Source organism: Mycena indigotica (genome assembly GCF_014461135.1).
Source record: "Mycena indigotica strain 171206Taipei chromosome Unknown Mind.scaff0002, whole genome shotgun sequence".
NCBI lineage: Eukaryota > Fungi > Basidiomycota > Agaricomycetes > Agaricales > Mycenaceae > Mycena > Mycena indigotica.
The window spans coordinates 4,061,605-4,075,599 of NW_023503001.1; the positions used below are offsets into that span (position 1 = coordinate 4,061,605).

The window sequence follows — 13,995 nt, forward strand, 5'->3', positions numbered from 1 at the left end:
ACGGACCCGTGCTCCGACGACTCCTCGACTATCGGCTCGTTGTCAACCGGGTCGTCGGGATCATACGACTCCGACCGACCACCCGGTGACGGTGCTCTTGGAGCCGTCTCCGCCAGTAACGCCACGTAGCGTTTCCGCTCTGCGGTCCAGCTCCTCCAACTCCCTCCGCACATCTACGCGTCGGTTACGACCCGACGGTAATGCGTCAGCCAAGGGGTCTCGGTCCGTTCCACCGACCCATCCACCCACCCTCTCCGTCTCCGACAGTTCTCCGACCTGCTCCACCGCGTTTGCGAAGAGGTTCTTGGCCTTCTTCGGCGTTTTGGCGTTCTGGCGTTTGGGTGGCATGGTGGGAAGTGGTAAAGATAGAGAGATTGATGTCAATCGGTGACGTGCTTCTTGTCACCCCTTTCCTTTTTCGTCCTCCTTGCTATTATCACGTTCTCACCGGCTTCCTCGGTGATCTCGGCCTTTCCGGCTTTCGACTCAAAATTTTCACAAGTCCAACTCTGACTCCGACTCTCTCTGATTCCGACTCCTACCTCCGACCATTGCTCCTGTTTCTTGTGGGCAAGAAACGCAAGAGGGGGATACTGTTATATCCGTGCCGACTCCGGCATCCGTCTCCGATATCCGTCTCCGGTATTTGGTTTTTTACGCAATGAAGATTTACTGAGCGTTTCCAATTACTCCGACTTATGATCTATGCAATCATCTATGCCTTGTTCCTCGTATGCAACTCCTCTTCTACTTTACTTGACTTTGTTCTAATCTTGTTACTTACTTTGTTATACCTTATTCCGTTTCCGTTACTTCTCGTACTATAAATACTTTGATGTATTATCACGTACTTCAGTTTGTAAATTAACGTTGCTGGTCTCTATCTCCCAGCGTCGTCTCGACTCCGCTCTTCCCTTCTTGTCTTGTCTTGGTCAACTGGAAGCCCCGGTCACCCAATCATCCTTCTGTGGTGTTCCGCCCCCAAGTGCTCTACGACTTCGATTCCGTCTCCGACTTCGACTCCGACTCCGTCTCCGTCTCCGTCTCCGTCCCTTTGGTCGACACGGCACTTAACATCGCTACATGAAGTATCATGCCCGAAAACTGCGAGGGAAATTCTTCCACCCTGTCGCCAGCAGTCCTTACACCGTTCTTTTCCATCGCCTGAAGGCAATACCCAAGGCGAAGCGCAAACTTCAGCCCCAACAACAGTACCAGCATGAACACACCATAGAGTTGCGCTCGGTTTACCTTGCGGAGGCCAATTGCATCAACGAAGCCAATCCTGGCGCCAAACCCGTTGTTATCAACGCTCCCTTCCGGCAAAAGGTGGTCAAGGATATTTTCACAGCATTGCCCGAGGAAAGCCAAAAGGAGTATGCAGAGCGTGCGGAGGCAGAGGCAGCAGCCAACAAATCCAAGGTTTCGATCTACGACAAGGAAGGACTCCCAATGACTCCAGAGTTTTGTGAAGAGTGGGTTTTTTCAAGACGAGATTTGGCTGTTAAAGCGCTCGATTCACAGATGCATGCAAGACTTCAAGGATGTCAGGGGAACCTCCCTTTCGGCCCGGAGACGCGCCTGATTCCGGTCCGATTCCGGTTCCGACTCCGGTCCGGCCCTCCATCTCGCCCGCACAATCACCGATCCGTCAACGCCCTCCCGACGGTCGCCCTGGGACCTCGCCTGCGACGCCGCCCAAGCCTTCTGTGCCCGACAGCGGCAGCTACGGACAAGCAGTATATAGTCAGCTACCTAGCAGGCAGACCCTCAGAGTTTCTTCTCTTTGGATCCCCCCCTGCTAGGTCAGCTTCATTTGTATTCGCTACCAATGTTCACGCTTTGGATCCTCCCCTGCTAGGACCTTGATCTCAGGCCTCCGGGGTTGCCCTTACAGCAGAAGAAACTCTCTACGGGATCAACCGGACAAGATTGCCAGGTTCGGCGCTGACTCAGGCTCGGAGTACGAGTCCGTTCCCCTCGTCACCGCCCCTGCCACTTGTCCCCTCCTCCTCTACTCCTGTGGTCCCCGCACCCGTCATGCCGTCCGGAGTCACTCCTACCGCAGACGCCCGGCTGGACTCACTCGAGGCGAAAATCGATAGCCTAACTGAGGCCCTTGCTTTACTCACCAACCAGGCTTCCGCTGCCGCTGCCGCCGCTAATAATGCTGGCGGACCCCAAACACCTTCGCCGGAGACGTCGATTCCAACTCCGACTCCGGTCCAGGGCGACTCGAAGCCCTTTTTGGCGACATCAACCTCGCCTCAAAATTGGTCTTGCGACCAAACCCCCCGTTCACCTTCAACGGCGACCGGAAATGCGGCCGCGCGTTCTCGTGGTCCGCACCTACGCCCGCCTTGCCCCTGAGGCCTTCGTGGTCAACGGAGAGGCGAGCGAGGAAAAGGCCGTCCGCTATGCCATGTCGTTCATGGCAGAAGGACCCGCTCAGCAATGGGCGGAGCGCCACGGAAGCAAAGCCCCGTTTCCGTTTCCGTCCTGGGGCTCGTTCGTTTCGAGTTTCGACTCCGGTTCGTCGAGGAGAACGAGCAAGATCACGCTCTCTCCAAGCTGGAGACTTCCGCCTATCACATGGGCACAAAGGATGTCTACCAGTACACCGACGACTTCGAGGACCTGATGGACCTCGCCGGATTCGAAGACGCGCTGGTCAAGGTGACCAAGTTCCGCCACGGACTTGACCCCTTGATCAACAACGGAATCACGTCCTCGAACGACCCCCCGGACCTCCGGGACTACCTTAGCTGGCGCACCCGGGCCTTCCGTCAATACGAGGCCCTGGTCCGGGCCAAGCTGATCAAGTCAGCCGCCCCTAAGACGCCGGGCGGTTTGATTCGGACTCCGTTTCCGGTCAACCGCATCCTGGCTCCGGCCCCTTTCCGCCCGGTGGCTCCGGTCGTGCCACCCGCGCCCCCGCTCCGGCGCCTCCAGCTCCCGTCCCTATGGAGTTGGATCGCACCAGGGCTCGGGGTGCCCCTCGTCGCGCCTGCTTCAGGTGCGGCAACCCAAACCATCTCGCCCGAGATTGCCCCCTCCCCGCCTATGTCCGCTCGATGGACATCCTCGACGAGGTAATCCAACAACTCGGTGACGAGATGTTAGCGGAGTTGATCGCCCGCTACACGGACACAGCTGCCCTGCCGGAGACGGCAGCGGAGTCGATGGCCGGAGAGGATTTTGTCCCCCGCGACGAGTGACTGGTGTGCCCTCGTTCGCGTCTATAAATCGTTTTGCCTCTTTGTATGATGAATGCAGTTCCTTGCCCTACAATGAGCCCGAAACGAAAGACACACCCTCTCCTGCCCCCACCTCGACTCCGTCTCCGACTCCGCCCGCGACTCCGGTCGTCGTCCTTCGCCGCCTCACTGCCTGGGAAAAGAAACTGCCCAAGCAGTACACTGTTGCCGCTGCCCCTGGGGTGAACTCCCTCCACCTCCCGTTGGAGCTAGAGTCCACCACCAGTGCGTTGAAGCTCTCGCTCTCTGGGCTTGTTGACTGTGGTGCCACCTCCGACTTCATTGACACGAACTATGTCGCTCGGAATGGCATTCCGGTCCGCACTCTTGATCAGCCGATTCCGGTCTTCAATGTCGACGGCACCCCTAATGATGCCGGCTCCATCAAACAGATTGCGGACTTGGTCCTGCGCTACAGAGGCCATGCCGAACGAGTTCAACTGGCCGTCACCCATCTTGGCAAGCAAGACCTCATCCTGGGGTACTCCTGGTTGCGGAAACACAACCCAGAGATCAATTGGGAAACCAAGGAGGTCAAGATGACACGGTGCCCCCGCAATTGCTCGACCTGCCGTGAGGAGGAGCGTGTCGAACGGACCGAGTTGCGGCGACTCCGGTCGCTTCAGAAACGTCTCCGCTCCGGCCCGTTCCCCTCGGTTTGCACTATGGACCTCTCTGGCCCCGAGGACGGAGACGATTCCGACTCCGGTCTCGATTCCGACCTGCCTGATCTGACACTAGACTCGGACTCGGACGACGAGGATGACCAGCTCGAAGATGGTGATCGCATCTTTTACACCTCGTTTCGTCCCTCGGAAGAGATACGCGCAGGTAGCACCGTCTCACAGCGCCTGGCCGAAGCCTTTGCCAGGAACTCTGCCCCTCCGCCCTCCGAGATCCCGGACTGGGCTAAGGAGTTCCAGGACGTCTTCAACAAGGAGTCCTTCGATACGCTACCGGAACGGAGAGCCTGGGACCACGCCATTGAGCTCGTCCCCGACGCTAAGCCCACCAACTGCAAGGTGTACCCCATCTCGCCCCTCGAGCAACGCGAGCTTGACGCGCGTTCATCGAGGAAGGGCTTTCGACGGGCCGGATTCGCCCCTCCAAGTCTCCGATGGCGTCTCCGGTCTTCTTCGTCAAGAAGAAGGACGGCGGACTCCGCTTCGTCCAGGACTACCGTGCTCTCAACGCGATGACTGTCAAAAACCGGTACCCCCTTCCGCTGATCAACGACCTCATCAACCGGCTCAAAGGCGCTCGTTACTTCACCAAACTCGGCGTCCGTTGGGGCTTCAACAACGTCCGGATCAAGGAAGGTGACGAGTGGAAAGCGGCTTTTCCGGACTAACCGAGGCCTGTTCGAGCCCTTGGTGATGTATTTCGGCCTGACAAACTCTCCCGCGACGTTCCAAACGATGATGAATGACATTTTCCAGGACCTCATCCTCTCCGGAGACGTCATGATCTACCTTGACGACATCCTGATCGCCCATTCCGACCTCCGGAAACACCGGCAGATTGTCCAGGAGGTCTTACGGCGACTCCGGGAGCACAAGTTGTACCTTCGAGCGGAGAAGTGCGACTTTGAAAAATCGTCAATCGAGTACCTCGGAGTCATCATCTCCCATAACCACGTCGAAATGGACCCCGTCAAGGTCGCAGGCGTCTCCGCTTGGCCGACTCCGGAAAACAAGAAGGACATTCAGCAGTTCCTTGGGTTCGCTAACTTCTACCGCAGGTTCATTCGGGACTTCTCGACCCTTGCGCGCCCTCTTTTCGTGCTCACCAAGAAGGACCAGCAATGGACTTGGGGCGACGCGGAGGCCTCCGCGTTCCAAGCGATCAAGGACGCGGTCACCTCGGAACCGGTCCTGGCGATTCCGGACGACGCACGGCCTTTCCGACTTGAGGCGGACAGCTCTGATTATGCGACGGGGGCGGTTCTTTCACAATCCGCCCCAGACGGGAAGTGGCACCCTGTAGCATTCTATTCCAAAAGCTTAAATGATGTCCAGCGCAACTACGAAATCCATGACAAGGAGATGCTTGCGATCATCCACGCACTCGAGGAGTATAGACACTTCCTCAAGGGCGCCGCGCACCCTGTCGAGATTTGGACTGACCATAAGAATTTGGAGTACTTCAGGAAGACGCAGCACCTCAACCGGAGACAGGCCCGGTGGTCTCTGTACCTCTCCCGGTTCGACTTCACGCTGCACCACAAGCCTGGCCGCGATATGGGTCGGCCTGACGCCCTCTCCCGGAGACCCGACCACGGAGTCGATTCCGACAACTCCGATGTCGTCCTTCTGCGGCCTGAACTCTTCGAGCCATAGTGGTAAGATTTAGGCTAAAACCAGTAGGTACAGCTAGGGAACCCATTGCCTAGAGGATTAGCCCTACCTAGGCAGCCCTTTACTGGCCTCTGTTAGAGCCAAATGTGACGCTTTGTAACATGTGTGACATGTGTGACACTTTTACAAAAAAATATTATTATTCCTTATCTGGTATCCTAGTGCTTGTGACAATGCACCTATCTAGATAATGATTTTATTGTGGAACCATTTTTGATTGCCATCAGTACTTTTGATGGCTATCTCCTGATATATCATTTTGTCCTAATTAGGAAAGTTATTGATACAGGCCTTTCCAACTACATACCGGGTCATCGGCCTGAAGAAAAGGAGTTAAAAGTATCATATTACATAATTATCCAATTATATGTATTACATAATAACTTATTTCATCATTGATATCATTGATTCAATAGCCTAAATCACTAGGTACAGCTAGCCCTAGGTGGAAATAACTGTGTAGGCAAGCACCTCTTTAGCTGTACATAGGCCTTTAGCCTAAAACTTACAGCTAAGGGTGACTCTTCCACGTCCCGCGCACTCGAGGGCGTTTCCGTTTCCGGTCCCGGCTCTGAACTCCTCTGCGACATCCGCGATGCCCTCTCCGGTGAGGAGCCGTAGTGGTAATATTTAGGCTAAAAAGCTCTAGGAATAGCTAGAATAGCGGTAGCCTAGAAATCTAGGTATTCCTAGTCCCTATGTTTTAGTAGTGTAATTACTATGATATTATTCTTTATTTATTTATTTTCTGCCTTTATATTGCTTTAATTTTGATGGGGATTGTGATCCTTCATATATATTATTGATGTGGAACGATTTTTGATGGCCATCAGTAGTTTTGATCACTGTGTCAAGCTATATCATTTTGGTCCCAATTAGGATAATCCTGAACACAGGCCTTTCCCACCATATACCGGGTTATCGGCCTGAAGAAAAGGAGTTAGCATTACTATATATAGTATTTTTAGCATCAAATCTATCAATTTGATGTATTAATAACCCATTTCTAAAGCCTTTCTTGGCTGGGAAAAGTCTTCCTAGAGTTTTAGGCTACCGCTATTCTAGCTATTCCTAGACCCTAGCCTAAATCTTACACCTACGGGTGCGGTGAGCCAGACCTAGAGGAGCCCGTCGCACTAGCGGCCCGGCAACTTCTTAAGGTTCAAGGTTAAGCTCGAGGCCCCCGCTCCTCACGTTCTGACGAGTGGGCCGTCTCCGGCGGTCTTCTCCATTTCCGAGGAAAGATCGTCGTACCAAAGGACAAGGACCTCCGGAGACGCATCATCGAGCTCTGCCATGACACCCGAGTCGCCGGACACGCAGGTTGTTTCAAGACCCTGGAGTTGGTCTCCCGGAACTACTGGTGGCCTCAGATGTCTCGCCATATCGGCCGGTATGTTGCGACCTGTGACTTGTGCTGTCGCACCAAGGCACTCCGGAGACTGCCCCACGGAGAACTGCACCCCACGGAAACGCCCCTGGAATGCTGGCATACCGTCTCCGTCGACTTCATCGTAGAGCTTCCCAAAGCCCATGGGTACGACGTGATCATGGTCGTCGTTGACACCCTCGGAAAGCGCGCCCACTTCTCGGAGTGTCATACGACGGTCGATGCAGTAGGGGCAGCCCGCCTCTACTACCGGAATGTCTGGCGGCACCATGGGACTCCGGAGAAGTACGTCTCCGACCGCGGCTCGCAGTTCATCGCGGACTTCACCCGAGAACTTTGGCGTCTAATCGGCATCAAGCCCGCCACGTCCACTGCGTACCACCCGCAGACAGACGGTCAGACAGAGCACGTCAACCAGGAGCTGGAGCAGTACTTGCGGATCTTCACCAACTACCAGCAGGACGACTGGGATGAGCTGATTCCGGCCGCGGAGTTCGCCTACAACAACCATGTTCACTCCTCCACGCAGCAGGTCCCCTTCATGATGGACACGGGACGGCTCCCGCGCATGGGCTTCGAACCCGGAGTCCGTTCCGCCATGGAGTCAGTGAACGAGTTCCGCGACCGGATCGCCACTGGTGTTGCTGAAGCCAAGGCCGTGCTCACTAAGGCCAAAGAGGAGTACAAGCGCTACTACGACTGGAGACGGACTCCGTCTCCGGAGTTTAAGGTTGGCGACCGTGTTTGGCTGGATGCCTCTGACATCAGGACGACTCGCCCCTCGGAAAAGTTCTCCCATCACTGCCTCGGACCGTTCAAGATAGTTGCGGAGATCAGCAAAGGTGCCTACAAGCTCGACCTCCCTCTGCGCTACTCGAAGCTCCACCCGGTCTTCCCCGTCGTCAAGCTCGAGCTCACCCAGGACGACCCCCTTCGACGGACGCCCCCAGCTACGACCAGCCCCTCCGGACCTCGAGGATGGAGTCCCGGAGTGGGAAGTAGAGGAAATCCTGGACGCAAGGGTGAGGTATAAACGGCTGAACTACTTCATCAGATGGAAAGGCTACGACGCATCGCACGACCAATGGGTCGCTTCGACCGCGTCTTCGCCCGGAGAAAATTGCGGAGTTCTATCGTAAGTACCCTGGCAAGCCACAACACATCGCCTCCGCGACCTTCGACTCGATTCCGTTCCGGTCTATGCGTCGGGACGCCGCATTCAAAGGGGGGTGATGTCAGGGGAACCCCCTTTCGGCCCGGAGACGCGCCCGATTCCGGTCCGACTCCGGTTCCGACTCGGTCCGGCCCTCCATCTCGCCCACACAATCACCGATCCGTCAACGCCCTCCCGACGGTCGCCCTGGGACCTCGCCTGCGACGCCACCCAAGCCTTCTGTGCCCGACAGCGGCAGCTACGGACAAGCAGTATATAGTGAGCTACCTAGCAGGCGGACCCTTAGAGTTTCTTCTCTTTGGATCCTCCCCTGCTAGGTCAGCTTCATTTGTATTCGCTTACCAATGTTCACGCTTTGGATCCTCCCCTGCTAGGACCTTGATCTCAGGCCTCCGGGGTTGCCCTTACAGTTATTGACCTATATATCTATAGGACAACGACAAGAAGAATATGAAGGACGAGGAGAATATACACGACAAAGAGAATATCGCAATTGACAAGGATATAGACAAAGAGAACATTGGCCGAGGCGAAAGCGAAACAACAGCCAGCAATGGAACCCGACGAGTCTCCTCTGTCCGTCATTGAAGGCGATATATTGCAGGCATCAGGTCAACCGCTCGAGGGAGACGAAAAAAGCAGAGCACTATCAAGTTTCTTATATCAACCACCCTATATTGACTGGAGCAACAAACTCAAAAATTTCAACGCCCACGACATTTCCACCCTTGAAGACCTGATGCTCTTGAAGCGGTGGCCTCAGAAAGAGGTGGATGAAGCACTGCTACTGCTGTTCTCCCGCAACACTTACAGTTGGATATCGGATATCGGACGGGGAGCAGCAAAAGCAACCACACTGCCTCGGCGCTTTCGACATCATTGTGCTTGGCCTGCTCATTAAAATGACAGAGTATCAGGAGCCGTCTCCAGATAGCTACATCGTAGTCCTTCGTACCGGTTTCAATCCCGACTTTGCAAGATTCCTTGTCCAAGTCAAACCGACCGTCGACTTTGGAGAGCGACTGAATTTGTTTGCTGCGGTGGGCTGGACCAACTTCAATGCGATACAACAATTTGCTGGGTGGGAATTTGCCGCAGTCTTGTCGACTCTCGAATTCACGCTGGGTGCCCCATTTCGCCGCAATGGTCCTGAATGGGTTGGGCGGCACCTTACAGACATTGGAGGAGGTGGGTTGAAGATGATCGAAGTGGTGGCACTCACGCAAGAGATGCGGAAATGGCTGGCAGCTCAAGGAACTCCTTTGCAGCGTGGTCATCGCCTTTGATAACTCTTTGACTTTGACTGCTTTTCTCTGTTGGACAACAAATCCTTATTACATATACAAATACAATATGCTTTGTAACTCGCCACATTGACTCGAAGTTGATATTCTGAATGGCGCGTGAATTTGAGAGGGCTCCGAGTTGTGGAAAAATATCGATTTAGCCGTTCAGGATGTTTTGGTAGTCGACAGTATAGTCAGGATGATACGAAAAAAAAGAGTCGCAGTTAATGCGCGGAAAGTGGGGGGGGGGGCTGCCTCGCCGCCTTGCCTCAGAAGAGAAGCAATTTGAGGGGAGGAATCACACCTAGCTAATCCCAGTATTCTAAACCCTGCAGTTGCTTGAACCAAGTTTCCTGGAACGGTCGTTATGTTTTGCAGACGCGGTTACTGGCCCATAATATCGAATGTCGAATGTCGAATGTGTCACAACAAACCAAAAAGGGTGGACTTTAGATACAAATACTGGGTTGATGTGGCCCGCATGCCGCGTGCCGTTCAAGCTGTCTTTTCCTGCCTGCTGATTGCCTGAGCCAGCCGAGGAGCGAAGCCTTTATTCCGTGGCTATTGCCAGAGGGTGGCTGGTGCCAGCACATTTGGAATCAAATAGCCTGGCAACTGCCACAGGTTTATTGCAAATACTTACAGCATGGGCTTGGCCTCTCCTGCTCCTCCTTGCTCCCGTTCCTGGCCACAGAGGGGAGGATCATACATCCCTTGCGGGCCAGGCGCTACTCCTAACCTCCTAGCACTCCTCCCCAGTCCCCTGGTGTCGAGTTGGGCTCGGCAATGGCTCGACACGTCGTTCTCGGTCATGTGCTTCTTATGTGTGTGTTCCTCCTACTGGGGTGCATGTTCCCCGTCGTCACGTGCTGTGTGTTACGGGCCCGTGGTGGCCCGACACCAGCGCCGGAGAGGACGGGCCGGGTCTTATCCGTGACAATAGAATCAGAATTGGAATCGGGATGCCTGAGTCAGCACGGATATAACAGGCCCCTTGGCAAGGGTCCTGGGCCCTTAGAAGGGCTTTATGCATTCTGAAGCCCAAAAAAGGCCCCTTAGTTGATCACTGCTCAAGATTGGGACTTTGACTATTCCTAATGTTTCTAGTGAAATAGAGCAGGCTGGATTTTGTTGTCAGATAAGCTGTTTACTTAAGCATATCTTCTTCTATATTTGATAAGCTAGATATCTATAACCAAATCAATATTGTCCCCCAAACATCTTTATATATCTTCATCATTACACAAAAACTCTTAATTCTAAAGCTACTCCACCAACACCTTTCATCTGAACTAATTCACACATAGAGCCAATGCCCCAAACTATCAGCCCATCTCGGAAGTGAGTCAGTGCTCTGCTTCTCAAAAGCGATTCGCATCAGGGTATCAAAAGACATAAAACCCGGTGTTTCCGGGGGTGTCATTTGATCACTAACAATTGTTGATTTTGTTTCCGTTAGATTCGGGGCTGCATAAGGGGAGAGGATACCAAGTCCGCTACCACCAACAGCAACGGTATATGGCACGAATTGTTGGATCTCAAGTTGACCAGTAAGATCCAATAGAGATTCCGGTTGGAATTCTAACCAGTGTTGAGTTCTTTTTGATATTGTCAACGCCAATCCTACCATCTGGTAATAATGTGACTGCACAACCACCACCTCCTGCACCTGTTAACTTGGTGCTTAATTTGAAAGGTTCCGCTGCAGCAGTAGATCTGATCGCTTCCAGAGATGGATGAGAGACGCCCAACGCGATAAGGTGCTGATGGTTTTGATCAATGAGCAACTGGATACGCTAGGTAAGAAGATTCTCCATTCCAGTCATACGCGGGAGCTAACCGATAATGCCGCCAAAAGTTCCACTCGGGAAAGTTCAGCGTCAGCTAACGCCCTTCTGGCCTCTTCGCTGATATTACGGATAGCGTTGAAAAGGGCGTCGACATGTTGAGGCTCCTGATAATGGCTATGAGCAGTAGCCAAAATAGGGTCGTCGAACTCACGCGAGCCTTGAGAGCCCCAACGGCAGCCACAAGTTGCTTGGTGTCCCGCGGAACCTTGGAATTGGTTAGCAAAAATTTGAGCGATTTGAAGCTGTCGATGCAGTTAGCAAAAGTGACCCAGTCAATCTGATGGGCACCTCTGGATTGGCTCCATTTCCACGCTTGTTGGAGTCTTGGTATAAACCAAAGCGCCTCCGAAAACAGCCACGCTGTTGTCTATGCCACTGGGGGTACCATGCAGAATCTTTTCAGAGACAAAAGCCCACTTGTTGACACGTTGCGCAATGGACTGTGGGATAAATTTCCTTCCTTGATGGACATGAAGGGCGTCATCAGAGTTAGCTGAAGGCGGAGGGAGGGTTATGTCTTGATTGATCAGTAAGAGTGATGAAGCAATGCACGTCGAAAATGAGGCGGAGGATCCCAGGCCAGCGCCAACAGGTAGAGTAGCCCGTGTAGCAAGGTTTACCGCAGGTCTATTTGGTTGAAATAGGAAGCCGATTTCAGGAGTAAGACTCACCGTTTGTTCCGACCAACTTGAATATATATATATAGAACGGCCAAGGCCGCGATTTTGGCATGTTTCGCGAGATCGGATATATGGCGCAAAGGTCCCATATTGATGGCATCGACCAGTGCTTGATCGAGTAGCTCAGGATGTTCCTCTCCTGCAGCCAGTGGTATCCCAGCATGCCAAGGGAGCTCTTCAATATCCCATTCGTGATAAAAGTTGTCAATATCAGCAAAATGTACTGATAGTTTGGCATCGTCGCGAGGTGTTGCCAGACCATAACAACGTAGGTCGATGGAAGCGGCTATAGCAGGCTTGGAAGAATGGGTTCAATTGTGTTATGTGCGGCTACCTTCACTTACCACTCCATGTACCACAGCGTGTTCGCCAAAGAGGATAACTTTGCCAGGTGCACTGACAAACCATTCCTGCGCATCTTGACGTGGATCGTAGAGGCCCAGTTTCTGCACAGCTTGTTCAAGGGTCGGTGGTAGGACACGTGCGTAGTTGTTCAGTTGTGGGTTGAATGTGATGGCCCCAGCATCGATTAGCGCGTGTTCGAGGTCATCAATGAGGTCGACTGGATCTTCAATTCCGACACAAAGACGAATGAGATCCTCTGGCAGTCCTCGCGCTGCTCGAGTTGCAGCGTCAATCGATGCATGACTGCGGGAGAGAAAGGTGTTAATAACACCAAAATGACAGCTCGAAAACACATACGACATAACACAAGGCATGCTGATCAGACTATTAACGCATCCAAAACTGACGCTTATCCCCCATAACCTCGTCCCACCGACGATGCGCTCACTCAGCTCCTTATTACCCGTCTCGAAACTGAGGACGGCACCATTGCCGGATGATATTCGAGCGTGAACCTGTCGATTGGGGTGATTGGGAAGACCGGGATAATGTGTCGTGAAGCCAAGGTTGTGGAGATAGGCAGCAACAAGCTGGGATGATGTTTGTTGACGATCCATACGCAATGCAAGTGTTTTTGTGCCTCGGAGAAGCAAGAAGCAGTCATTGGGTGCAAGGGCATTCCCTACAGCATTAATTGTGAATGCCATCTGTTGGTGGAGATCGTCGCGGTTACAGGTTATGACCCCAGCCATCAGGTCATGGTGCCCACTCAGATATTTTGTGGCGCTGTCATATACGATGTCCGCGCCATGTTCGAGTGGTCGTTGGAGGTAAGGACTCATCATAGTGTTGTCGACCACCACAAGAGCGTTGGGTGCCCGCTCTTTGACGTCTTTGCTAATGGCTGCGAGGTCGACGATTTTGAGCAACGGGTTTGTCGGAGACTCGAGAAGAACCATTCGAGTACTTGTAGGGTTGATGAATGGCAAAACAGATGCTGGGTCGGTTGTGTCGACATGATGAACAATAACACCCCCGTGCGTTTGGATATAAGACAAGAGTCTGTTTGTGCCTCCGTACAAGTCATCGCCAGCGATAACCTCATCCCCTGGTTTTAAAAGGCGGAGAATGACGTCCAAAGCAGCCATTCCAGAAGCGACAGACATAGCGTGGTTCGCGGACGATATTTTGGCGATGTGGTGTTCTAGTCGTTGTCTTGCTTCAGCTACATATAATCGAGGAGAAATGGATCACCTAGATGACTGCGAGTGGGATTGCCGCTCCGAGAATAATCAAACACATTTCCAACGCCTTTGAAAGTGGCTGATTGGTAGATGGGGACAGAACTACTCCCATATTGGTCCTTCAACTCTGGGTTTTCAACAGTCGCGCATAAGGTCGAAAAGCGATACGGCTTGCGTTGTCTGAGGGGAGATTCAGGTTCGGGGGTAGGCAAGTCGTGCACAGCGGAAACTTTGGCGTCGATGGTCGGCGCCATGGCTCAAAGACAACAAGCACGCAATGCGTCGGCCGATATTTCGATCACCCACCCAAATCAGGCTCAAGTTCAGTCTCTCGACCCATTTTAGCAAGTTTTAGGAGTAGAATCCTGACAAAAACTGATAAATTTGAACCCATAATCCTGCTCCGAACATT

The 13,995-nt window shown here is 53.2% G+C and overlaps 1 protein-coding gene across 1 annotated transcript; it reads right to left on the reverse strand.

Annotated features, from left to right (window-relative positions):
• Positions 1–10,761: 10,761 nt before the first annotated feature.
• Positions 10,762–13,837, reverse strand: MIND_00230000 (Cystathionine beta-lyase; the record flags this gene model as incomplete). Its single annotated transcript, XM_037359185.1, has 9 exons — positions 10,762–11,045; positions 11,092–11,260; positions 11,305–11,418; positions 11,466–11,556; positions 11,603–11,941; positions 11,986–12,290; positions 12,339–12,642; positions 12,697–13,543; positions 13,594–13,837. The coding sequence occupies 9 exons, from the start codon at positions 13,835–13,837 to the stop codon at positions 10,762–10,764; spliced, it is 2,697 nt and encodes an 898-aa protein (XP_037224280.1).
• Positions 13,838–13,995: the final 158 nt, after the last annotated feature.